At 39.4% G+C, this 25008-nt stretch overlaps 1 protein-coding gene and 2 long non-coding RNA genes across 3 annotated transcripts; all 3 read left to right on the top strand.

Annotated features, from left to right (window-relative positions):
* The first annotated feature begins 1529 nt into the window (after positions 1 to 1529).
* On the top strand, positions 1530 to 14256 carry LOC111267553 (uncharacterized). The gene is made up of 2 exons (XR_002684704.2): positions 1530 to 1741; positions 13857 to 14256. It is a non-coding gene; the product is annotated as an uncharacterized LOC111267553 (long non-coding RNA).
* Positions 14257 to 18624: 4368 nt separating this feature from the next.
* LOC111267548 (uncharacterized) lies at positions 18625 to 23217 on the top strand. Its single transcript, XR_002684700.2, has 3 exons — positions 18625 to 18756; positions 20461 to 20577; positions 22187 to 23217. It is a non-coding gene; the product is annotated as an uncharacterized LOC111267548 (long non-coding RNA).
* A 202-nt stretch (positions 23218 to 23419) lies between these two features.
* Positions 23420 to 25002, top strand: LOC147752518 (uncharacterized). The gene is made up of 2 exons (XM_086971362.1): positions 23420 to 24530; positions 24576 to 25002. Exon 1 carries the CDS (start codon positions 23539 to 23541, stop codon positions 24334 to 24336), a length of 798 nt encoding a protein of 265 aa, XP_086827488.1. The 5' UTR covers positions 23420 to 23538; the 3' UTR covers positions 24337 to 24530; positions 24576 to 25002.
* The last annotated feature ends 6 nt before the right edge of the window (positions 25003 to 25008 follow it).

Genomic DNA, 25008 nt, shown 5'->3' with positions numbered 1-25008 from the left:
TCTCTCAATAACTTCAACATATTCCTGCAGCTTTAGTATTTCCTATGTAAAATGCATTATCTTAGCGGCTTTGGTAGAAATCATAGACCACACTTTAACCTTTAATGTTTATTTGATTTTTGGCAAGAACCGGTTTTTGGAACCATTGTTTTTTGCTCTTTTTAGATTTCAGAATGAGATTAATTTGAAAAATAGGTTTTTTCCCTAGTTGTCAACGGTCCGATTTTTGACTTGGCTTGCCTAATGATAACGGACGCGTTTCATCTGAGCATTCAACCAAGGTTTCTCGGTAGGACTATTGCTCTTGAGCCGAACCTCTTCTAATTGACGGCGACACCTAGTTTTTCGGTACAGCGCGTCCACGGTTTTTAACTCTGCTCCAAAGTGTATCATATGAAATGAACCTGCCTTTTTAAAACAGGTACATAGTGGAGCAGTCGTAATACACCTTTTTCAATTCTTGTTATCGACTTTAGGTAACGGCAAGCAGAGGTTTCTCTCAGCGTTCTAGTAACATTGGCGATAGCATTTCGGCAATTTCGTGTTGCCTGTATTTATTTTGATGAAGCAGTCTGCTAATCCTTCTCCTCTCAGACATCCGTTCCTCTTTTAATTTAGGCACGTTACGTATGGAAACGCACAAAACCATCATATTTTTTACCCACCGACGTCGGCGACAGTGGTCCTGGATGATAAGATTGGGCATCCCGAATGTACATATAACGAGACGCATTTAAAACAAACGATAACAACCAGGACCGCTTAAACATGAACTAACAGTTTAGCGTATCACATCGATCAATAGAAATTTGGAAATATTGGCCGATCTTTATGTTGATCTATGGGGTTCGGATGTAAAATAGAATAATTCAGCTTTCATATTTGAAAAAATCTTAGGCAACCTTGAAGGCTGGAACTGTTTGATTACGAGTCTGACAATGGGTATCTTAAGTAAATTGAATTTGGTTGAGTAGATGCTCTAACGTAAGATAGTATGCAGGTCGACTTATCGAAAGCTTGCACTGGGGTCACCTGTCACATCGCAGATATTGGACGTGAAATGAAACTCAATCGCGTCCTAACCTTTGGATATCGTTGAAAAAATTTAGATATTTTGGCTAACAAAAGTTAACGGTTAAAATCTTAAAAAGACACAAGATTTCTAGACCCTAGTTAAATAATAATTTTTGTAAATATTTCTGAAAATTTATAAGATCTAGTTTACAACAATTCAGGTCGAATCTGCAGAATAAATTCTAAAATCAAAATGATCTGATGTTTGGAACCAATGCTTTTATAATGAATATGCAGTTAAAATTTAACGGTCAATTATTTTTTTAACGGTCAGTTATTTTTGCGGACATGTTACAAAGCCAGGCTTGGATTTTATTAAATAGACATCCGCTGTTTGATTGTATCAGTATTTAATCTACGAATCTTTAAAACTACGCGCCTGTTTAATCCAGCGAGTCCAGGAAGCGGAACCCTCTCAAATCCTCCTCTCCTATCAAAACACTAGATTAGGCTCTTTTTCGAACAATCGACGGTGCCACTTTAGTTTCCCAGAGCGTTTAAAGTATTAGCTTATGATAGCCAGTTTTTTTTAGGATGGTGGCATAGAAAGGCAAATCATTCTACTAAATACAATCAACTGTCTATCAAGAAGAAGGCTATCTGAGTAAATCAGTTCAAGTTAGCTTTGTGCAAAAAAAAACCTTCGTAACCAGTTCCAGACCCTAACGTATGTATAAAACGTTAGTAATAAATAACTAATAAAAAAAAAACTAAATGAATAAATAGTGTCAAACCCCGCATTACCATACCACCACACTATATCAAGCAAATCATTTGACTACGTATGCAATTTTTTCGCAGCTACAGCTATATCTGAAAAGGGAAGTTAGATAATAATATAACTAGATACTGTTTGAAGGTGAAACGGTCATTTAGAATAGGCTGATTAATTTTTAGTCTATTATATAACTGCTAAACGGCTATATTCTTAAAGCACTTATACAAAGACAATTAGACTGATGCGCCGTCATTTTATTTAATATTTTATTTATTATTTTTATTTAATTCCGCCGTATTTTTATTTAATTCAATGTCCAGTTTAACTAAAGGAGCTAATTGCCGATCTATTCGGAAAAAATATTGAAAACGTCATGCTTTTTTTCTACCATGGCATGTTGTATATCTATAGTGAATGCGGAAACATTTCAAATCACCATCCGTGGTCAGAAAAAAACTAATCTTGACAAAATGGTCGGCTCCACATACTCGTACGGTGACGGCATGAACATACACAGTAGGCGCACACATACGATTCTAACTTGAGCTTAAGTCTCAGTTTTTCCCACCTCTCGTGAAGGAAACAATATGTTCCTTTCACGCAAAAAGCTCGAAAAGTTGCTCAAACTGAATCAGGACAACGCTTTCCAACCAGGCTACACGGTATTTGTCCAGCCGATGTTTTATCGAGCGTATTCCATTAAGCATTCGACCCATGTTCTAGTTCTGTATATCGCCTGTTACCTTCCTTGTCGTGTAGGCGGATCTTTCTAGATACGATTTAGATGCTACGGATATAGCGAAGGACATAGTCATCGTCAGTTACTTAGGGATAGGCTATTTTCATTTGTATGACCATTTTTATGTGAAGCCAAATTTCCATACACGATGACAGTTTAGTGACTTTCATTTTATCAGTTTCTCCTGTTCACTAGATACTTGCAGTATATACAAACGATTATTTTTCAATTATGCTTTGGCTTATTTTTATACTTTTTCACGTGTACGTTATTAATAATTAGTCTTATAGTTAAGATAAGAATCGAGTAATCTGGCCGTAGCTGTAACAAATAGTGATTGTACACGATGAAGATCACATTTTTATCTACCAAACAATATAGAATTTCATCTGTATTTTTGGTAGCTAGATAGAAAATATGTAACCGATTCGTCCCTATTCTCTGCGATATTCTCCGATTTTTAAATCATTGTATTTAATCCTTTCCGACAAATATGTTTAGGTTTCATTTTGAAAAATCAGTTCAGCCAGGTTTTAGGGCCCTCTCCGTTGTGAAGTGTAGGGTTATTTGCCAAATTAAATTTGGCAGTAATTAGAAAAAGTGGCTGTCCATCGTGGTGAAATCTCCCATTCAAGCTCTCACAACCTTTGTCATGTGCGGTCCGACATGGTTATGGAGAAAGACGACATCTCGCCTGTTGGCTTTTTAATCTTTTAACGTAATTGGGTCATATGCAGATTTCAGTTGATTGTTTTCTGCTTCTTCTCATGCGTTTTCAATGTATAAGACTTTTCCGATTTTACCAAACGCAAATCATAGTCTTCTTTTTTTAATGTAGATCTGTCTTCACTCCGGACTTCAGCGTATCTTCTAAAGCTACCCATTTTTCCTGTGGTCTATTAACGTGCAGACGTTACCTCTCGTTACCGGCAATAATTCCTGTAAAAGCTTCGTATTGTTTGGAGCCGGGCGAGATTTCAACAATCAGCGAGAGGCCTTGCTTGCTTGTGTCCTCAATCGGTGGTCCACACGGGCCCTACTTTCTGATAAAATTCCATGTATTCAAGATGTCTGAAACTACCTAATAATAAGGTAGCTGAAAAGTTGTTTGGCGTTAGCTTAGCTTCTCGGTCCATTAGCGAGTTGTTTCCCATTCATGGTCCACGTCGACCTTAATTAATCGACCGAGTTGGAGTACAGTCTCCAAGTCTAGCGTTCCATTTTTAAATTTACCAAATCACTTCCAGCGTTTTCGTTATACATGACAGAAATACCTTAGGCTGCTTTTGATCTCAGTAAAAAACAAAGTACCTGTTCTTTCGAGGACTCGAAGACCTCCAACCTTGGAGTCTAAGGTTTACATGAAATTCCGCTTAGGATAGAAAAACTCAATCGAATTGTGTATAGATGTCAACGGACAGTAAAGACGTAAAAGACGAAAGGAACGGTGCAAATAAACCCAAACATTTATGCCTAAACCTATGATACAGATCTCGTAGCATTCACTAGCTTATGTGTACACGTATCCGGGTTAGAACTGGCATTTATGTAAAGCATAAACATATATTTATTCATAGCTAAAAGAGGTACAAGTTAGAATAATAACACAATATGAAACGTCTTATCGTTACATCCATACAAACATTATTTACCTAAAAAATTGGGACATTCCCCAGGCGAGAATAAATTTTATAGACTCTATGAACCCCGTTCGGTTCTCTTGCTAACACAAACATCGTCTAAGACATTGCGTTAATGTCCAGAATTGATCTATTATATTCAAAGCAACCAGTTTATTAAATTTTCTAAAATCGGCAGCCTTATATGGTTTGCAGATGCTCTAGAGAATATTCGGTCAAACGCCTTAGAAGGAATACTAGATTAGGCTGATCCACTGACCTGACCCAATATCCACTACGTTTTGTTCTCATAAGCTTGGCCTTATACCACTAGTCTTTTGCCATCCAAAATAATGTGGAGAAACCCGTTCGTAAAACCAGCCTCCCACAGTCTATTTTTTGCGCCTTACGAGTTTCAAACGAGTTGACTTATCCACTACAGTTATGTAAAAAGTACCTACTCTCGTTAAGCATTCTACAATGATTAAACAAGCTAGAGCCAGGCAGCGGTAAATCTTCAACAGTGATTTTCTTACGAGGAAAGAATTACAGCCAATGACAAGGTAATCAAATACATTGTAGTAGTGCTGTCTCCGTTATACGCTTTGTTGCCATTTACTTTTTTCATAAAAATTGCCAAAAACCTTTCAACATAATGGGGTCAATTCGATTTATTTCAAGAGACTGCTATACAGCGTAACTATACAGCCTAGAGTTTACAACTTTCTCCTGCCGTAACCAATTCGCCAATGCAGGAAGTTCATTCATATTGACACATTAGTAGATCTTACTGGACAGAGGCTATGGCGTAAATTTCTTGTTCGTTTCGCCTCTGTCAGGCTATCGTTATCAACGACTCAGAAATAGACAAACACCCCCCGGGGAAGTGGCAAAGCGACACACGGACCTGTGCGGTGCAGGTTGTCGAGAATCTTGTCTCTGTCGCTTCTCGTAATTTTCTCCACCGGCAATATCGACTCGGTAATTTATACGGCTCCAAATGATTCGCTATTGGCAGAAGCACCGTTATTTCTACAATTCATTACGCATCGTGTTGTCGACTGGCTGCCGTCGTTATCCCATCGTCTTGCTGGCTGAGCTCCATCTGTCGTTTGGAGCTATGACCTCAGATGTCGTGGAGATCTTTGTTGTTACTTGGTGTGGTATTCAGCCATTAAAACAGTAACAATGTCTAAAACTAAACATACAGAACAAACAGTCCACTTGTGTCCGATGGAGCTAACATTTTCCTTTCAGTCGGAATGCGTTTTGAGAACAAAGTCATCTGCTTGAATTGAATGAAGATCGAGCGGTTTAGAATTCTGAGTAGTATATTTAGTAAGCCTAGACGATCACATGCATCACTCTGAAGATCTGTCCCTCATGTAAGCCTAATACCATTCTTTCTCCGACAACAAAATACATCATAATATTCGAATGCAATTCCCAAGTAGCTAACTGGATGCCACCCAGAGAATTCGTATGGTTCCCTTTGAACACGCTAAGTGGGTACATCATCGAAGCAGTGTCTCTTGCGAGTACCTGGTGTGCCGCTTGATACTGGTTTTCCAATGTACGCAAGTACGTCATCCCTACCTAGTGTAAACACTGTAGACTGATTTTTAGAACGGTGGCACTTCCTGCGATAGCAATCCAGTTTTTGTAGTGAGCCATACCCGTCAGCGGCAATCACAAATGCCACAGAGAAGACTTGAAGGCATGATCCTTCTAAGATCACTACTAAGGAAGATGTAATTTCGGAAATTTCTAATGATTTCTTCCAGCTTTTTGGTGTTGATTCGCGCAGTCATCCTCGATTTGTTTCTTTTACATGTTTTCTCTCTACCTTATTTTTTTATATGATATATCTAAAATTATTCTAGTATCATTACATTCAATCAACAATTATGCAATGTTCCTTCTGGCCCTATCGCGGCGGCAACCGCCTTATATTGCCTTTTCATTCGCTAATAATTAAAGACTCATTCACCCCTGTACATAGGTTCATACCTTTTGTTTGCACGTTTATTCACGGCAGTACTGGGTCGCAACTGCCAGTTACCAGCTTGCAACTTTTTTTAGCCAACACCAGCCAATGCTCGAAGCTTGAGGCCCCGGGGCTTTAGTTATCCGCTTCGAGCAGTTAATGTTTTGCTTGAGATTTCCCAGTCACAAAATCGCACGATTACATGCAGAACGGCAAACCACCGTCCACATTGCCAATCAAGTGCTACGGGTGGCAGCTCAGATTTGTCTATCCCACTAAAATCCATACATTTACCAGCGCTTCATTTTTCTTTCAGGTAATATCTATACGCGCCAATGTTTTGGCGCGTCGATCGCGTAACGGTAAAGAACAACACGCAAGACTAAGCGGAAGCAGAGACTGCTATAGAGAGCCTTGGAAAAACACGGCGTAGGCGGGACGTATGGGAAAGTAATAAAGTCAGATGAATAGTTACGTACAGAATATTGAAGCAACCACTCCGGCAAACACAGGACATAGAGGTGAAGTGTGGGGTGGCTTATAGGGATGTGGACTTTGGTGGAACAGAAAGAAGCAGCCAACGACCAACAAAAGGACAAAAACTCAGTGACAGACATGGCGGGACATGGGCCGAGTAATTTAGTCCTTTTGCCACCATCTTTTCCCTTTCCTCCCCCTTGATCGTTGTTTCTCAGTGTTGTGACGGGGGTGCCACCTTTGATGCCAGACGGTGGTTCGGTTTATGATGCGATGCACCAAATCCTAAGGCCGACATTTTTGCATTGTATGTAGCCGCCGTTAAAATCGGCTCTTTTCCGTTTTCGCTGTAGTTTCCTATGCAGGTGCTAGAGGAAGCTCCGAGAGCTACCTAATTAATACTCAATTGGAATCGATAGTGTCACGCTACCTCGCGTCCCCTTGGTCCGTCATCCACTTGGCCTTCTAGGACCACGTTTGGCTCTGGTAATTGCCAGTATTGTTGAATTGAGTCGTTGTTGATTCCTTCGTGTCTACGGTGGCCTTCGCCCGCTACCTCCATTTTCTTAATGGAAAGCGTTAGTTCTTTTTTCGTTTACTATTCTCTTTTTTTTGTCTTCTATTCTTTTTTGTTACTGCGAAAACCACGTACAAACGAAGGCAGCTAGTAAAATAGTCGGCTCGCTTCCAAGTCATAGGCGAAGCCATGAATATAACTGAAACGAGGGTGGAACAACTTCCTGCCACTATCATAGTTATTTGGCATTCAAAGCGGGTTTGTACGTAAGCGAAATTAATAATGTCAATACGTACTATTCCGCGTGGCTCGACCAGATCCGTAAACGCATTCAAATAAAAAGGAAGCTCTAATGCCTTTTTTGTGCCGTGGAAGTTTGTTTGGTGTGCACATATTACGCCGTTACCTTACATTGTGCGCGAATCAAAACTGTTTCAGGTTCGAAAACAATATAAAATGCTACACGTAGCTTCTCTATGTAATTTAGCGAAACCGCCAGCGGCAAAGGAACTACGCTAATGTTTCTACTGGGTGAGAATGCATTTACTTGCAGATGGGGTGATGCACGAACCTCAGGTTCGCCCATTTCACAGCTAGGTATCACTATGGATGTTACAGACTCGAAATAATATATATGTTGTCAAATAAAGACAGTTGATCAGTGCTTGAAATCAAACAATATTGTTTTCGGATGAGTAGAACAATAACATCCACTAATAATCTTAGTTTCTATAACAATACCACAATGTTTTCATAGATCTATAGTTTTACAGGCATGTCCCTATGCTGAGTGTATAGGGCTAAACACATTTTGCTGACACGTAGTGCACTGTACATCGTTCTAGACGTATTTATACGAAATTTCGATGGTCGTGAAGACTCTTGCACAGGCCATTTTTAAACCTCGCACATATTTTTCGGCTGGATCACCTTGTTCATAACCAAACTATGTAAACGAGGATTTAACCTAAAATATTACTATTTCATTTTAGTAACAACTTTCCCTTAATGGGGAAATATAGGTTCTAAACGACTACGATCTGGACATTAGTCTTACTTTATTGAAAGTCAAAATCCGCTGATTCCATTAACCCATATGTTGTGAATGAAGATATTAAAAGTAACCTTCTTATTCTAATTAACTTCGCCGCATGAACCGAATTCTATTTGGCATCGAGCAAAATGATGGTATCATTTTAACCTTGGCCATAAATAAGCTCAGTCTCGTTGGTGGATAATTGAAGTGCGAGAGTGTCTTTCTGATCGTAACCTTCAGCATACGTAAGCGAAGCAATACACACGCTTATGTTCAAGGGGGAACTGAACTCGGTGAGTGCTGTCCAAGACAGAGATCAAGCTTAGATTGTAACTTAATTGATCGCGATGACATTAGAAGTTACCAATATTTGCCTCGTACCTGATGCTTTTCTGCCGACCATCACTTAAAGACAAATGGGCATTTATATTTATTTTGTAGTCACATCCAGACGACTTTTACTGGAGGTTCGCTACGAATTCTCTAATCTCGACAATGTTAGTTCAATAAACGTTATTCCAATCTCAATTTAGCGCTAATGAACGAACACACACTAAGTGACGATCGCAGGAATTACGTCCTCAACGGAACACCTGTTTTGTGCGAAAACGTACTGTCATACGTATCACTGAATTTGAAACAGTTTACTTTGTCCTCCCCCTTTGGACGCGATGAACCGGGAAACAGTTAGCGTTAAAATGCAGGATAATATTGGCATTTCGGGACAACATTAGGATATTGACTGGGGCTTTAATGTTACCTTGATATTATCCTAAAATCACCCCATGTCACTCTAATATTGCCCTAAGAGTTGTTCTAATAGTTATTATTAATAATATTAAGGTTATATGATGTGGCACATCTTTCACAGACTAATGAACGTTAGGAAAGAAAAAAGACGAGCAGATCTGGATGAGGAACAATGGTGAAGAAAAACATCAGCTCGTATATGAACGTATGAAGAAGTGCACGAGGCTATAGAATTAGGCTTTAGAAAAAGGGAATTGATACGTACTGGTAATGTGTTTACCTACTAAATCTAAGTATACGTGGTAACCTAGGTTCGAGTCCGGGGATAGACACATTCTGTTTCGTGTTGGAAAAAGGCCATCGTCTTTAGCAACGCATACGGTTGAAGCACCGAACATAAAAGTCAAGACATTTAATACAGGACAACAAGAGCCTAGAAGCAAGTTATGTAAGTTGCAGTTTGTGCCGCTGAGCTCCTGACAGCCCAAGGTAGATTTACATGGCAAAAGTAGCGGGAGACTTTAGAGGAAAGAACCCTAGCCGTAATTATCTGCATCGCCTGCTGTTTTCAAGCAAAATGGAGTTTTTATTTGACAAAAAAAGCATTTCATTCGGGCTCAAAGACAGAAGCTGCCACTCCTTTCATACGAATCGCTGGACTCGATGTGTGCGTTCGACGACGGTCAGATGTTTAGCCCGTGTTCGTTAAAGCATTGCTGATTGTCGCTTATACTCAAATACATCCCAGCGGTACTAATCAGTATAAAATACGCATAAGGTTCATCGTCTATCCTGCGAGGATGTCGTTTCCAAGCCCCAATTTATTTTTAAATAAAAAGGTAAAAATCGTCAATGAAGGACATGCGATAATGAAAGTAATATGGACCCTTTGTTAGTTAAACAGGAATAATTTCTGGCCCAATCAAAGTATTTTGAATTGTCAAGTAACACTAAAAAAAATCTGTAGATGATGAAACTAGAATTGTTTAGCATGTTTTATCAGTTATAGTGTACAGGATATAAAGCTGCACAGGATATAAAGTAACAGCAAAAAATAGATTTTTTCTAATATTTCGCTTTTTTTTTTATCTTTATGTTATTCTAAAAAGATCCTTTGCATAAAATCAAAACGTATACACATGACTCCATGTCGCTCAGTGCAGCTAACCGGTGGTATTCAGGTCATCAAAATAAAAGGCGTGCATAATTGTCGATCCAAGAGTTCCGGTCAGACTCTAACGTTTCGCGACCATTTCAGCATCTGCTTTGGACCAGGCTAGATAGTCTTCTCTATGTTTTCTTGGCCCGACGGTCCCTCTTGAAATAACGTTCCCTACAAGAAGCAAATGCCAATCCGATTCGGATGAAACACCGAGACATATCTTCAAGTCAGCCAGATTCATGGCACCACTCCGTTCTTTTGCAAACGTCGCCGTTCACTCAGCGAAAGCATTCTACGTTACGAGCTTCTGTAAACGGCTGTTGACGTACCTTTATCTGCAGTGGTTACTGCAGTCTAACATTTGTATGTCATTTAATGGCCAAAATAAAGCGGAGAGAAGTCGTCTGACGTTGCTCCTAGGCAAATCTTGACTCACTTGGCCTGCTAGTGGTAATGGTTAGCGCTGAACCATGGCTCTCACCGCAATGCCATCGAGTGGCGAGCACAAAGTAAAACAAATGTGAAAAAGGTAAGCCAAAAGAAGCCGAGTTTATTATCATGCTGTATCACGCCAATGTATGGTCAAAACAGATTCTCTAAAAGGTAGTGAAACCATAAATATGGGGAAATACCATAGGGTACTCTTGCGCCGCGTATCCGGTACAAGGGTGCTGACGACGCAACAAGTCGTGCCCATACAAAATAAAGTGTTCATAAAATGGTACAGTTTTTATATGTCAGAAAGGGCCGTGACAACCGAGTCCAGATAGAATCCTTAATAGGTTGTGGAATGTATTTCGCTATCCTATATTGAAACGTACATATGAGAACAGGAGTATAGTGTGTCACTATAAAGCTGTTATCGATTAGAGGAAACGATAACTAATATATGAGTGTGACTACGTGCAAGGAAATATAAACCATAATCTCACTCCGTTCTCCGCTTGAGACTCAATGATTATGCGTGCCAAGCTGATTGAGGTAAATACATATTTGATCAACTTTTTGCGACGGCTAGATGTGAGTAGAGCAAAGGTGGTGATACTTTGTGTTGGCTATTTTCAAAATTAGTTGAACATTGAAAACCATGCGGCCACATCCAGCGACACTTTAAAGGTTTCAGCGCCTGTCAGAGAGATTGACTGCCAATACTCAGTTCCTCCGTTTTAACGTGGGTCATCTTCTTTTATACGTAATAGCCTGGCGACTCGATAACGTTTTGCCCAACTCGATGTTATGTCGCAACCTTCACATTCATTGAGTTTATTGTCAATGCAAAGCTTGAACATGATTTACTTGACACCTCAGCCTCGATATCTCGACACGTAAAATCGCTTACAAGAGCGGCGCAAACACACACGCACACGCAGAACAGCTACTTCTTCGAAATTGTTCTGGCTTTGCTTTATTGTACGACTCATACAAGTCGCCTCCGGTGCAAAAGATTAAACAATTATTCTTAGATAAAAAAAAATCAAAAAGCAACAGTTGTAAACAATTGACAATATCCTAATGTATTATTTCAACACAAATTAACATGGTAACAAGTTCTCCATAAAGTTGGATAAAAGAGACCACTAAAAAACATGCGCTTCAATAGGCTAAGTCCATCTAAAAGGCAGGAAATAGAAGATTTACTGTTGCATTTTGCGTATTTACACAGGTGAGCATAAGTCGACCTTCGTCATTCTTATGGCGAAATGAAAGGAATCCAGTTGTCTTGCCTCTGAATTTAAAAAAACGTTATGAAAATTAGCGCAACGTAATTTCAGAATCACGTATTAGTAGTGCAATTTCAAGATGTACGAAAGCCGCTTTGATGGCATCCATGTTTAACTATTCACTATTTTTTTTACATAAGCGAATTGTTTTTAAATTATGCTAGATCCATACGCAGATCCGGCAAGCCGGATGACTCCAGAGAAAAATACCACTCTACCCGAATTCAGTTCTGTCAAAGGCAAGCTACTAGTTTGAAAATGATAGTTCCGACTATATGATGATTTAAGTCGATATGATGAAGGCTACATAATTGAAACTTATCACAGGGTGTAGTATGGAGGCTGCCTAGTTCGCCCGCAGGCCTTTACGAGATTTCGGCAGAAATGAAGATCGCGTACAAAACTAATAGCCCGAACATGGGTCGTAGCAAGGCAAAGCGAAAAATAGCTCATTTTTTTTGGGAAACTATCTCTCCAACAAGATAGCGATTGGCATAAACTGGGGGGGGGGGGGGGGGGTGATTCGAGAATGGTTTCGTGTATTTAGGTCCGGAAAACGCATTGATCCGGAAGAAAGACTATGAAAAGTGAGCGAGAGCTGTGCCGTTCGAACTTCACATTCCACACGTAACAGCACTCGATGGGAGTGAAGATTTCACTTAATTTTCTACGCGCACTTGAGATCAAAATAGATCTGAGATGAGGCCCGAGACAAAACGACCCGATGTTTGCAGTTTAACTTATTAAGACGGTTAAATGAAAAGAATCTGGGGCAAATAATGCAGCTGAGCTTCGTTAGAAAACTCATTTTTTCTTTTGTTTTACTAGAAAGAACTTTCGTTCTTGATCGTTTGATCAACAACGAAAGTTAGAGGTTCGAAGGCGATCAGATACCGCCCTAGATCTAACCATAAACTATGCCAACTAGCAATTTGCTTACGTATGTCTTACGACTAAGTGAGAGGTCACGAGAAAGCAAAGTAGGGTTATGGGGGAAGTATGATTACAAAGCTGAAACTTAAAAGACTTGACGGAAGGGCATCACCAGGTGCGGCTTGATTTTACTCAATACGGGAAAATTTACCTGGTCCTTACACTAGAAGTATTGACAGATTGATAGCTTTTTCTTGATTTGGTGGATGGTGGCGCATGGCCGTTCTTAGTTGGTGGAGCGGTTTGTCTGGTTAATTCCGATAACGATATCGGGAGTGGCTTCAATCCAAATAGTTCTCGAACTAGTTGTGTAAATGTAGGGAGAACTTACTAAAAATAAGCTGATAACACACGTTGGTGCCAGTTTAGAGATCGTGAGTAATATTAAATTTAATGTAAATATGCGTTCTGTTTCTCTAGTCTTCAGTTTTTCTTGTGGCTTATGTCAAGGATGGTGACGACGTATGTTCAAGTAGGTTAACTTAAGTAGGTGAATTGATTTCATAAGGAGTGCGACATTTACAGGCGATGATTCCAAGAAATGGAATTGAGATCCATCATCCGTTCCATTCAATTTGCTACGATTTTCGGCTATACCTTTACTAAAAGACTATTCATTCTGCATATGATAGCTACGTATCAAGACACATACAAGTACATTCATTATTAAATATTTTAATAATAGTATTTAATGAAGCGACTAAGGATAGTATCTCAGCCGTGATCACTTAATTGAAAAAAAACCGTGTATTTTATCTACCATCTTATGCAAAATACCATATACCAACTAAGTAAATAGAAAAGATATTTGTAAACTTTTTGACTATTGTCACTAACTTTAGTAAAAGAAGTTGTGTTTAGCGTTTGAACTTTTTTCTTTGTAAATATATTTTCACCGTTCACCTATTTCCGATTATTTCAAACATCCTTATTTCAACAATGGTACCCATTCATAGATGGTACGTCTATTTACTGTTTTCATTAAACAGAATTCATCTAATTGTGCCGGACCCAGATGAGCGCTGTGGGTAAGAGCAACTGTATTCTACGTACATTAGCGGCTCGTAGCTCTACGAAGCTAATAGAAATCATTGTCAACTAATTGTAGCCTCGTCTGTTTCAGCACGACAGAGGAATCGAGGCTAAGACAAAATTTGAAGCCTTTTCCATAAAGTAAGGACCACCAACGTCACGATGGACCCGAATGAAACGTTGTTAACGAAGAGTTGTTTTTGCGCATGTCACTCACATATAAATGCAGACGTTAGTAAAGATTGATAGAAGGAAAAACGGTTGAAAATGTACTAGAGTAGCAAATAAATGAATCTCACGGAGTCTCCAGCTGTCATGTTGTAAAGCGGACGCTTTGGTTGCCAATGGTATAAAGTAGAGGAAAGCAAACATAGCAACAAAAGCTAAAAACCGGAAAGATGCTCTTGTAAGGTTTCGGTCTCTAGCTAGAATCCACACAAGTCGTGTATAAGAACATAGAATAAAATTCTTAGTGTTGCTATTGAAGAAGACACGCTTTAGATTATTATTATTATTAGCACGGTTATTTAGTGATATATGATAATGCGCCGTCCTTTGAGTTTTTGTTAGTGGTTACTGGTTATTGATAATACCTATAAAAGTACAAGCTCCTTATTTCAACGGATTGATGGATAAAACGATGCCAGACTTTCGATAAAAAAAAAAAAAGTTAAATAAAATAGAAGAATTAGGCCTTCCCTTATCGTTTTTCCAGAAGGATGATTGTCTCAACAGGGAGTCTGTCTATGTTTATCTTTTTCGTAATTCGTTTTTCCAAAGAACGATTAAACAGGGCCCCTATTTTTGTATGCAAGCAGTTTGGAGAGCAATCATTACTGCCAGACACGCCCGATTACGCCAAGTACATTCTAATAGGTAAGCAAAAAAATTGGTTCCTTCAATATGTGTGGGTTTATATACGTTTAGACGTCTTCATGTGCAACATTTATACGAAAATAGTCGCTCTATTAGTCCTTAAAGTCACGCTAAGTGTTCTGGGTAAGGCGGCATAAATGTATATATATATGTACTAATAATATATAGTCGAACATATGGGTGACAGTACGTAGTAGCATCTTTTCTATAGGGTATTAATTTATGAAGGTACTCTATTAAATGTAGAACTCAACAATAATACATTTATTTGTTTCATCAATCCTTATTGGCATACAACGCCACCATATTTAAACATTCAGCAATTTAGTACAGGATTTTCATATAGAAAATTATTAAGCAATAATAAACACACGCAAATCAGAAGGTTCAAACGTATATCCGCATTCATATCAGTTATGTTTATAATTGTCGCAACTTCATTCACATTGTACGCAGTATGCACATGCAGACGTGAACGCGCGTTTCATAGTCATACTTATGGATGGATGCGAATTTGCAAAACGCCATACAAGAACTGATAAGAGTATGCTACTTGAACAAAGTACAGACCTCTATGTTTCGAGCTTACGTCAGGTATCGCCATTAGAAAAAGTTCCATTAAACGCCTGGCTAGCTTCCAGCACGATACGAAGCCTGTTTATCTATGTCCAGATGCGAGGCTAGATTGCAAGATACTCCTAAGATTAGCAGACAAATATGTTAATTGTTAAACTATTACGGGGACTAATGCAGACTAATCTTTGGGAACAATCTCGCTTTCGAATGAATGCCCCGCTAAACCTATCATGTTTAATCATAGTCTAATAATAACCACGAATAATATTACGAGTAGTAGCATCCCTGGCCCAAACTAGGTTTACCCTACCTATTTAGGCTGCGGTGCCTGGTAGACAAGAATGCGGTCCGGGTGAGCAGATGCACACGGATGCAATTTTTTATTTGCAAATTTTTTAATAAACTAAACTACATTCTGCGATAATAATACTAAGTAGTTATATATTTGCACGCTATGGGCATCTGAACGCTACCGTTAGCTCCTTAACGCGTATGATTTTCGACTGGTAAAGCACATTATCCCAACATGCCCTGACCACGGTTGCGGCTTATAGTTACCACTGCGTACTTTGCAACTCTACCCATTAAATTGGAGGAAATGAGGGTGTTTGTTACGATATTTTTCGTGTAATTAAACGTGAAACATTTCCTTGCCCCGATGTGTTTACCCATTAAATAGTAGAAGCAATTTTAGCTTTTTTTTTAACGATGTAAATGCGCTCGAGGTTCGGTTTACAAGCCTCTCAAAATATCAAACCATTCGATAGATGGTAAGAAGTCAGTCTTTCTGTTTGTTTATACTTTTGTTTATATACTCCTCTTCCAACCATCGCCCGTTGGCGTTATTCGTCACTCATATGGAGCTCATATGGTTGTATCATGAAAATTTCTAAATTCTTGAAAGCTGAATTGAAAGTTCTAAATTATCTATAAAAACCCAAACTATTCTCTTTAGGACTAACTTGCACATATCTTTTTATGTATTTAATTTATTGAATTAAAGGTGAAAAGGACAAGCCCAATTTCTCCCAGTACTAATAGGTTTTCAATAGGTAGCGTGATTCTCGTCACAAGTGGTATTAGTAGCTTGTCTTTCCTTGCCCCGCTGCAGAACCGTAACGACGAAACAGATTGGCTCTAGATGTCAACTGGCGGTATCTTGATGATTTAGTTAACCAACAAAGCTCGAATATGAAGTTTAGTAATGGTTTTGATGGGAACTTGGAGATTAAAGCTAAAAGATATGGCATGTTTTAAGCCGTAATCACAGTTATCCTGCTTAAAGCTGTTTAAATTAAGAACAGAGCTTAATAAGTATTTCTTTAGCATCGGTAGCCTTCTAAAAGGTTTCCGATCTTTTTTTTTCTAATGTTTGTGTTAATAAGGTTAACAGTGTGCCTAATAAAGTTCTACGGGATAATTGAACATACGGTGAAACACTGTAACCTATCTCTTCGAGTCAATAAATTGTAAAAAAATAATTACAAAAAGATCAACAAGTAATCGCAGTCACTGACCTAACAATATGTCCTTGTTTACGTTTCCTGCATCCAATTTTTCACGCCTTCATGCTCATGCGAATTAACTCTCTGATGCTGATTGAACTTGAGTTCTAACCAAATATTTTTTGCACCGTACGAACGTCAAACGTATCCAGAGCCCGTACGAAATTCCTCTGGGAGCTCTGTATCAACCCGTCGAGGAAGCATGTTTGCTATGTTCCGTCTTTACTAGGTCGATGTTCCTTTGTCCGATCCAGCGCGAAACTATAGGATGTCAGAAAATTGAAAAATCATTCCTGCGAAAATCAAATATCAGAATTGAACTCTTTTGCCTGCTGGACAGCAGATCAGCAATTCCCCATTGGAGCCATTGGCCTGATTTGGCTCATCTGGCTATCAAACAAGTTTGCTTGTAGCATACGTCTCATTTTGAGGTATTACTTGAAATTGCCGCAAAGGCTCAAGTGCTACTCACTTATTGTTCTAAATTCAGTTTAAATTTAGACCTTAGCTTCACATCTGTATAGAGCTAAAATTTCTTAATTCATCAAACGTCAAACTCGTCTCAATCTCAATCAAACAAACAAAGTGAAATTCATCTTTAAAGATTGCCCTTTATTGAAACTTAACATGTATACGTTCATCAGTGGCACAACCCAGTAACTCGTCGGTCCAAAACCTGGGTATAATCCCTCAGCTAGTTAAGATAGTACCTATTTTTTGTTAAGCTGTGAACATGTTACGGCCGTAGTTTTCTCGTAGGCCTACGGTTGCATTTTACATTGCTCTGCTCAGGTTTGTCTCTGCCTGTTTACTCATATTGCCAACTCATCGAATCGATTTCGATCTCTTCCAACGATGCCAGAGCTTATTGTTGCTAACTGACTGTAGGTCGGCATACTACGCGCTCCTTTGTTTGTATGAGCTACTTTAACAAAATAAGAAAGAAATTCGAAAGAATCGAGGGTAGCGACCTTGGAGGTTTCCATTTGGCGGTTGAGCATTGTGATCTACGCTATTATATTGTCGGGTTGGAGAAAATAGAAACTTGTGGTTGTCAATAGGAATGAAGCGCTTTCACGTCTCGAGGTGAAGCTAATTTAGCTCGTAAATTTTATGCATAGAAAAAGGCCTTCTCTTGAGTGGCGCCTTTGTTTCGTTTCCGCATCCTCGTAGGTGTGCAAACAGCTGTTACAACTCCTAAATGTTCCGAACGAAGTTCCGGCTTCTGGGGCCTAATGTTAGCTAACTTTTCGATTTTTCTCCGTGCTCGTATTACACCCGGAATCATACGCAAAATGTTTCTACCTGGAGCTACCCGTTATCTCGATAGATGGCGCAGCCAAGTTCCTCATGCGTTCGGGATGTTTACAATAGGTTCGTCTTTTCAGTTGGTTCACGAGTTGTCGACAAGGATCTTATATAGCCGGAAAAAATAGACTACGTTTAAGGTCCCACCTTCCAGAACTTGCTCTTTTCACCTGGTACTTCCAGTTTCGTAGCCTGAACTCAACACTGAGGTCGGTTCTCAACGGACCCATACAGGAGAGAAAGAGCGCTTTCAAATGATATGGAAGACTATGGGAAAAGTGAACAAATAAAATAAAAACAGAACATTAAAAAATCGTCATTACCATGTTTCAACCTAAAGCAGATAGCTGAACGAAGAACATCAGTAAAGTGGCCTAATTTCACTTCTCGAAGTTTCAGTTAATTTGACTCAACGAGTCCTGGGCGAGTACATTGGTAGAATTACGTTCGTTAAACAGTTGTCAATCAGTAGCAAAGAGAACATTCGAGTTAATTTGAAAATTCATTTATAGAAGAGATAAACTCACTACCGTTTAATTTTTTCTTCGATTTCTAATTTTGCAGCTTCTTAGTTTCAAATGGACGAGGCTTGGTTAACGTCCAGGTGAGCTATAGGCCAAGAAATGCTCTATACGTCGGTTAAGTCAGTCCTACCCTCGGTCCGGATCTGTCCCTATGAAGCATCGGTCTGCTGGCCAGAGATGTGATGTTATACGTGGCTGATCTGTACGTATCAGCATTGCTGGTCGTTAACCATCGGTAGATATTTCGCTGGTCTAATAATAGATTTGTAGTTTCCAAGTATTGCCGTAGACATCCAAATCGGTTGCTGTTTCGATCACTACAATTTCCACCTGTAACCTCAATAAAAACGCCGCCATACTGTGTCCTCAATGTGAAACATAATGGTTGTCTTCTGGTTGGCAATACACTGTACCGCTTTCAGAACCAATACTTTACTTCGCAACGGGTAACGTTGTACAAATCTAAATTGCTGCCTCATATTCCCGCTTCTTTGCGTAGTCCCATTTAGCTTGGGTTAGCACGTCTGAACCCGGCCTTTAAACTTGTTGGAATGGGTGCTGAGAGTGCAAACCCTCCGGCAGAATTACATTCTGGTAGAATTTCCTCTGTATCAGATCGATATTCTGTTCCTTTTTTCATTTTGGCAAGTATTTCCTTGGTCTATGAACCGGTAACTTCTGTGTCACCCTGATCGACCATTACCCCCCTCGTCATTTCCATACATGTTTTTTTCTTTCTGCACATTTATTTCTACAAAATCACTTAGCGGTGTAGAATTAAGGACTTGCTTTCATTAGGAGTGTAACCAGAGAGAACCTTACTGAAATTATCTGGCGTTTGTCCAACAGGCCTATAAAACGGCATACACGCCAGCAGCTATCAACATTTATGATTAAACTTTATTTTTTAATTCCCCTTTTCATCTGTTCTTATTTTTCTACGCATTCATAGTTTTTCTCCAATGCTAAGATTTGAACGAGCGTGAGTATATCCCTGTTAGTTACGGTCACCATAGCAATGTGTTCACTAGCTTGCGAGACGATGGGGTCCCGTTTTGTGCTATCATAGTATCACGCGTTATTTACAGTAGCTGAAATTGATTTTTTCTTGCTAGTCGACAGACTTTATTCTATCGAGCCGTGCCGGAGAGGTTTTTTCCGTAACTTAACTAGTTTAACCGTTTGGACCTGTAAAGCAGTAACTTTATATCTCTCTGACTATCTCTATATTCCTCTAAGAGGAACAGAACGTTCCATTAGCTTGACATAATCATCTCGATCAAGTATTAATTGCAGAATGGGCTGATCGTAATGCAATAGATTTCTGTATCGTTTGTTTTTTTTTTTTGGTTCTTTTCATAATTATTGCTGCGGCATACGTGTTGCCATTGTATTATATAGTGATTGGTTTATTGACGGGATATGTTCTTGTCTTGTTTAATACTAGTCATTTCGTAACTAAATTGATACGCTTTCTAAAGCAGAGAAGGAGAAGGACTCGCCAGTTGATGGAGATAAGGGAATATAGAAAGCACGATTCAAATCATCGCTCTGTTTATTAATTAACATCTTACTGAGTTCCTGAAATAGTATATCACACAGATGTTTTGTAGTTCCTGCAATATATAGGAATTTACTTTAATCATACTGAATCTTTCTAATATAAGCATATTTATAGCTCAGTACTGAAGATATCAACTATCTGTATGATCATTTTTAGCTGAAATTGTAAATACCATCATACAGTTACTAGTATGCAAAGTACAGTCAGACCAAGGGGTGATCATGCAACTACTGATTGAGCTACAAGTGTTTGTTTTCTGTTCAATGCCAATACTTTATTTTTCTGACATTGTTTCGCCCTATCTATGCCCAGTGACCACTAACCATGCAGATTTTATCGCAGTGTGATACGCTACTTCGGATAGTACCTTCGGCCTTCGAAACTGTGGATTATCACGGAATATGTTGGAGATGGCAGTGTTGTCGATCTCATGAAAGCCGCACGCTTCGAAGCGCACATGTGGGTGAGAATGAACAATGAAATTATCCAATGTAGTATATCCGTAAAGTTCTTTTAATGTTAGACAACACAAACCTTTAAAACGCAACAATGTCGGGAATATTTAATCCTAATCGATAAGCTTCGCATGGGAATTTCTAGAGCCTTTGATAACAGATCAAGGCTGGCTTCTGGAAAAATATAAACAATGAATACTAGCAGGGCAGCACTAACGATGCAGTGACATACGATGGTCGTTTTCTAAAGTAGGCGAAAAGATCATGACTGTTTGGAACTATTAACACTATTAGTTATGTATTACGTGTACTTCATCACAAACGCCTGCCTACATTTAACCATTACATGTATGGCTGATTCGCTATTGTAAAGTTTGTAACTCTTCCTATTTAGTTGCCGTAGCAATCATCCTCCGGCAGGTACCGAAAGACTTGAGATACTTGCACAATGAGGGAAAGTTACATCGTGATACCAAAGCAGCAAACTTTCTGTTGTCGGAGCAGAGCGACGTAAAGTTAGCAGATTTTGGCGTAGGCGGCCAACTCACATCGACCGCATGAAAAAGAACAATTGACGCATTTCATTATTTTCTCTGACCTATCTATAGTTTGTGCACAAGGCAAAGAAGAACCCATATCTAATTGATCTCGTCGACAAGTACGTGCTGTAAAGGGCAAACGGTGGCAAAAGTAACGTTGATACCGATAATGATTCAGACAATGGCACCGAGCACCATCATCCGCATGTCAAGGGTTAGTGCTCTCTGCAAATCGTCCTACAAAAAATATGTGATGAAGCTAACACTGAATGGAACAAACACAAAGACGCTGCCATTAAACTTTAATGAATTTGTAAAGCTCCACAAGCAGCTGCAAAAACAACTGGATGGGAATTCGTATTTGCGGTTCACATCAGCTCATAACTTAAACAACCTAAGATCAGTTCCGACCTTTAAGGGTGGAGGGAAGGAAGACGTTAGGAAATCCGTTCGTTCTATAGGACTGCTAAACATTATATTTGTAGATTTCGGTGCATACGTTTGACTATGTTAAAAAAAAAGCCTTGCAAAATCTAAATACCACATTGTTTTATATCAATGATCAACCAACTTGTTATTTTAAACGGTAGTGAACCGGAGAGCAATGATTTACATGCCGGTGGCACATGGAAGTTCCTTGTCTGGAACTTAGGAATTATCAAGAATCCTGCATCTCCTAGCGTAGGACCCGGTTAGCGCCTAGCATCTTCTGAGCCCGTGTCATCTGGTCCATTATTCACTCGATTCAATCGAAACGATCCAGCGCAACACCATGGCGAGCGAAAAATTGCTTTACCTCTACGAGAATTACGAGATGAATAAGCTAATTATGTGAAAAGTCAGACTTTAGGCGAATTAACAGCATCTTTTCAAGATCCGCTTTAGTTCAGTAGTATTATTAAACATGCAGTGTGTATTATAAAATTTCGATACGACAGCGGGGTTGTTTAGCGGCACATTTTAGAAATTCTTTATAACTTTTAAAAAGCATCATTAATAGATGCAGATTGCCATAAGTCCCTCTAACATATGGCTTCGGTTTCGTCTATGTATGTCTTGTTTCTATTCTTTTAGGAATGGGCAGACAGTCTACGAATTGGTAACCGACATTCCGTGGAGAGTGAAATGGCTTCGCCGGATCGAGCGCCCTCGACTGTACGCCATAGCACGATATATTCGCCATTATTTGCTCTTCCGTTGCGGTCACCTATACGGCAGAATTTATCTGCTGGTGATAAAATGGGACCCTCTCACTGCGTTACTGCGAAGGGCGTTACTGGTTGAAGTCCTACTCTAATCCGAATATTTGTAAAGTTACAACATTCCTTAGTTATCGATCTACTAGCAGTAAAAAAGTATACCACTGCAGAGAAATATTCCTCAAAAATATTATATATTCGTTGTAGATATGAAATTACAAGATAGCTTCGATCGGATTGAGCCGGGTTACAGAGGCAGCGTAAAGATATTGCAGATTACTGCAAATAATTACCATCTTCATCAGCTTTAGCGTACGCTTGCACCGAAAACAGTGGAAAAACCGTATGTGTATCATGAAGGTAAACTATGTTAGGCTGACACTGGGGTTAAATTCTACCGTCATTATCACCTGACAGAAAACGACAATGGCGTAAAAACATTGTATATACTCATACGAGAATACCACTTTGCTAGGGATACCTTTATGTTCTCCCATCTTCTCATTTATGCATGTTGATCCCACATTTAATCAAATATCTGGATATTGATATTATCTCCGTTTCACTGAACTACATACAGTAAACAGAAGCAAATCTGCTCCAATGTTTCGTACTTCCATTCATATTATAAATACGTTGTAGTACCTCACGTGTGCCTTGACCCCCAATAGGATCGCATCCCAACTTTCGTTTTTTTTACGGAACCACTATCTTAATTTATAGATATATATACATATATATATATATATATCACACATGAATGATGACATTTATGACGAATAAATATCCATTTATGTTTTTTATTTAAATTCTGCCTAATAGTGGTGCGGAAAAGCTCTTTAGCTGTCTTTGGAAAGTTCATTGCACAGTAATAAACACAATTTGCTCGAATTAGACAGCGCCTGTTAATTATATATCTTCTGTAATAAAAATAACTAAGCTAAATTTCTGTAAGTTTAATAATTTTGCGGATGCTACGAGTCAACGTCAAGCCTGTTAGTTAATTTCGACCTGTTTTGCTAAGCAATTGATTGAAAATAAGGCAACGCGAAAATTAGCAGCCATCCAACGATTATATAAAGAGCGTCATAGTGTGTTAGCAGAAATTCTTGGTAGGAGACAAAATACTATCTATTACTAACAAAAATATCATGTGTCTGGTTTGAACGGTAGAAAATACAAAGACAGCTGAAGTAAAGAAGCAGCGGAAAGCAAAATCCAAATCAAATGTCTGGAGATGACGAAATTTCAACCCTCGATGAGCGTGGAGCAAGCGCTATCGACTCTCAGATGAAGAAGATGCTTGCCGAAATGAAGGAAACTGCCGAAGAGATCGACCAGGTACAGCCGGAACTTGATCAGAGTCTGAACCTTTTGGAGACTTTACTTGAGAACACCAACAAGCAGCTCCTCAGGCTTAGGGAGAAGCTTGATCCGAACGTTGTGACCCAGGCGGAAGTGGATTACGCGAAGAAGCGTGAATATGAAAAAGGAATTCGAACAACAACGGCATGGTTGGTAGAATTGCGCCACGAGATCAGGGAACTCGAAAGGACAACTGCTGCTGAACAGAGTGTTGGTCCTAAAGAGCAAGCCCGTCGCCAATCACTGGGGTGGCCTGGGTTGCCTGAGATTGAAGATAGGCTGTCAAAAGCTACAGAAGATTTAACTGAGCAGAAGCAGAATTTATCGAAACTAGAAAGGGCATTACAGGAGACCGAAGCGACTATTGCCGCACGCGAAAGAAAATTTCGAGGTCTCCAGCAGTATTTTGAAGCCAAGCACATTCATGATAACTACGTGCGAACTATGCTTGGAAAGATAAATTGTTTTAAGAATCGGCTTACGTTTTCTTTTAAGAAAGAGAAGGTTAAAGATGAAGAAAGATCATCCAAAAAAATAGCTGCACCTTCCGCTGAAATGCCCAGCTCGGAACAATCCCTAGCGTTATCGGAACGTACAGGCGATCAGAATAGCAATGCTGACGGTACATCCCCGGTTAGAAGGCCCATGCCTTCTGCATAGGAACTCTGGAATCGACTGATGATGTGATGTTTTTGGTACTATCCATGCGTGTGATGTTCTTGGTACTATCCATACGTAGATATATAGATTGCAGTACTATCCATGCGTGTGATGTTTTTGGTACTATCCATGCGTGTGATGTTTTTGGTACTATCCATGCGTGTGATGTTTTTGGTACTATCCATGCGTGTGATGTTTTTGGTACTATCCATGCGTAGATTTGTACTATCCATGCGTAGATTTTTGGTACTATCCATGCGTAGATAATTGCAGTACTATCCGTGCGTGCGTAGTACTATCCGTGCGTGCGTAGTACTATCCGTGCGTGCGTAGTACTATCCGTGCGTGCGTAGTACTAAACGTGTGTGCGTAGTACTAAACGTGCGTGCGTAGTACTAAACGTGCGTGCGTAGTACTAAACGTGCGTGTGTGCGTAGTACTAAACGTGCGTGTGCGTAGTACTAAACGTGCGTGTGCGTAGTACTAAACGTGCGTGTGCGTAGTACTAAACGTGCGTGTGCGTAGTACTAAACGTGCGTGTGCGTAGTACTAAACGTGCGTGTGCGTAGTACTAAACGTGCGTGTGTGCGTAGTACTAAACGTGCGTGTGTGCGTAGTACTAAACGTGCGTGTGCGTAGTACTAAACGTGCGTGTGTGCGTAGTACTAAACG

The sequence above is a fragment of the Varroa jacobsoni genome, unplaced genomic scaffold (assembly GCF_002532875.2).
Source record: "Varroa jacobsoni isolate VJ856 unplaced genomic scaffold, vjacob_1.0 scaffold_1199, whole genome shotgun sequence".
Taxonomy (NCBI): domain Eukaryota; kingdom Metazoa; phylum Arthropoda; class Arachnida; order Mesostigmata; family Varroidae; genus Varroa; species Varroa jacobsoni.
Note: the sequence above shows the minus strand (reverse complement) of the source record. Positions and strands in the feature narration are given on the sequence as shown.

Excerpts from the sequence above, each read along its gene's own strand:
- LOC147752518 (XM_086971362.1), top strand. The coding sequence starts at position 23,539 with ATGTCTGGAGATGACGAAATTTCAACCCTCGATGAGCGTGGAGCAAGC.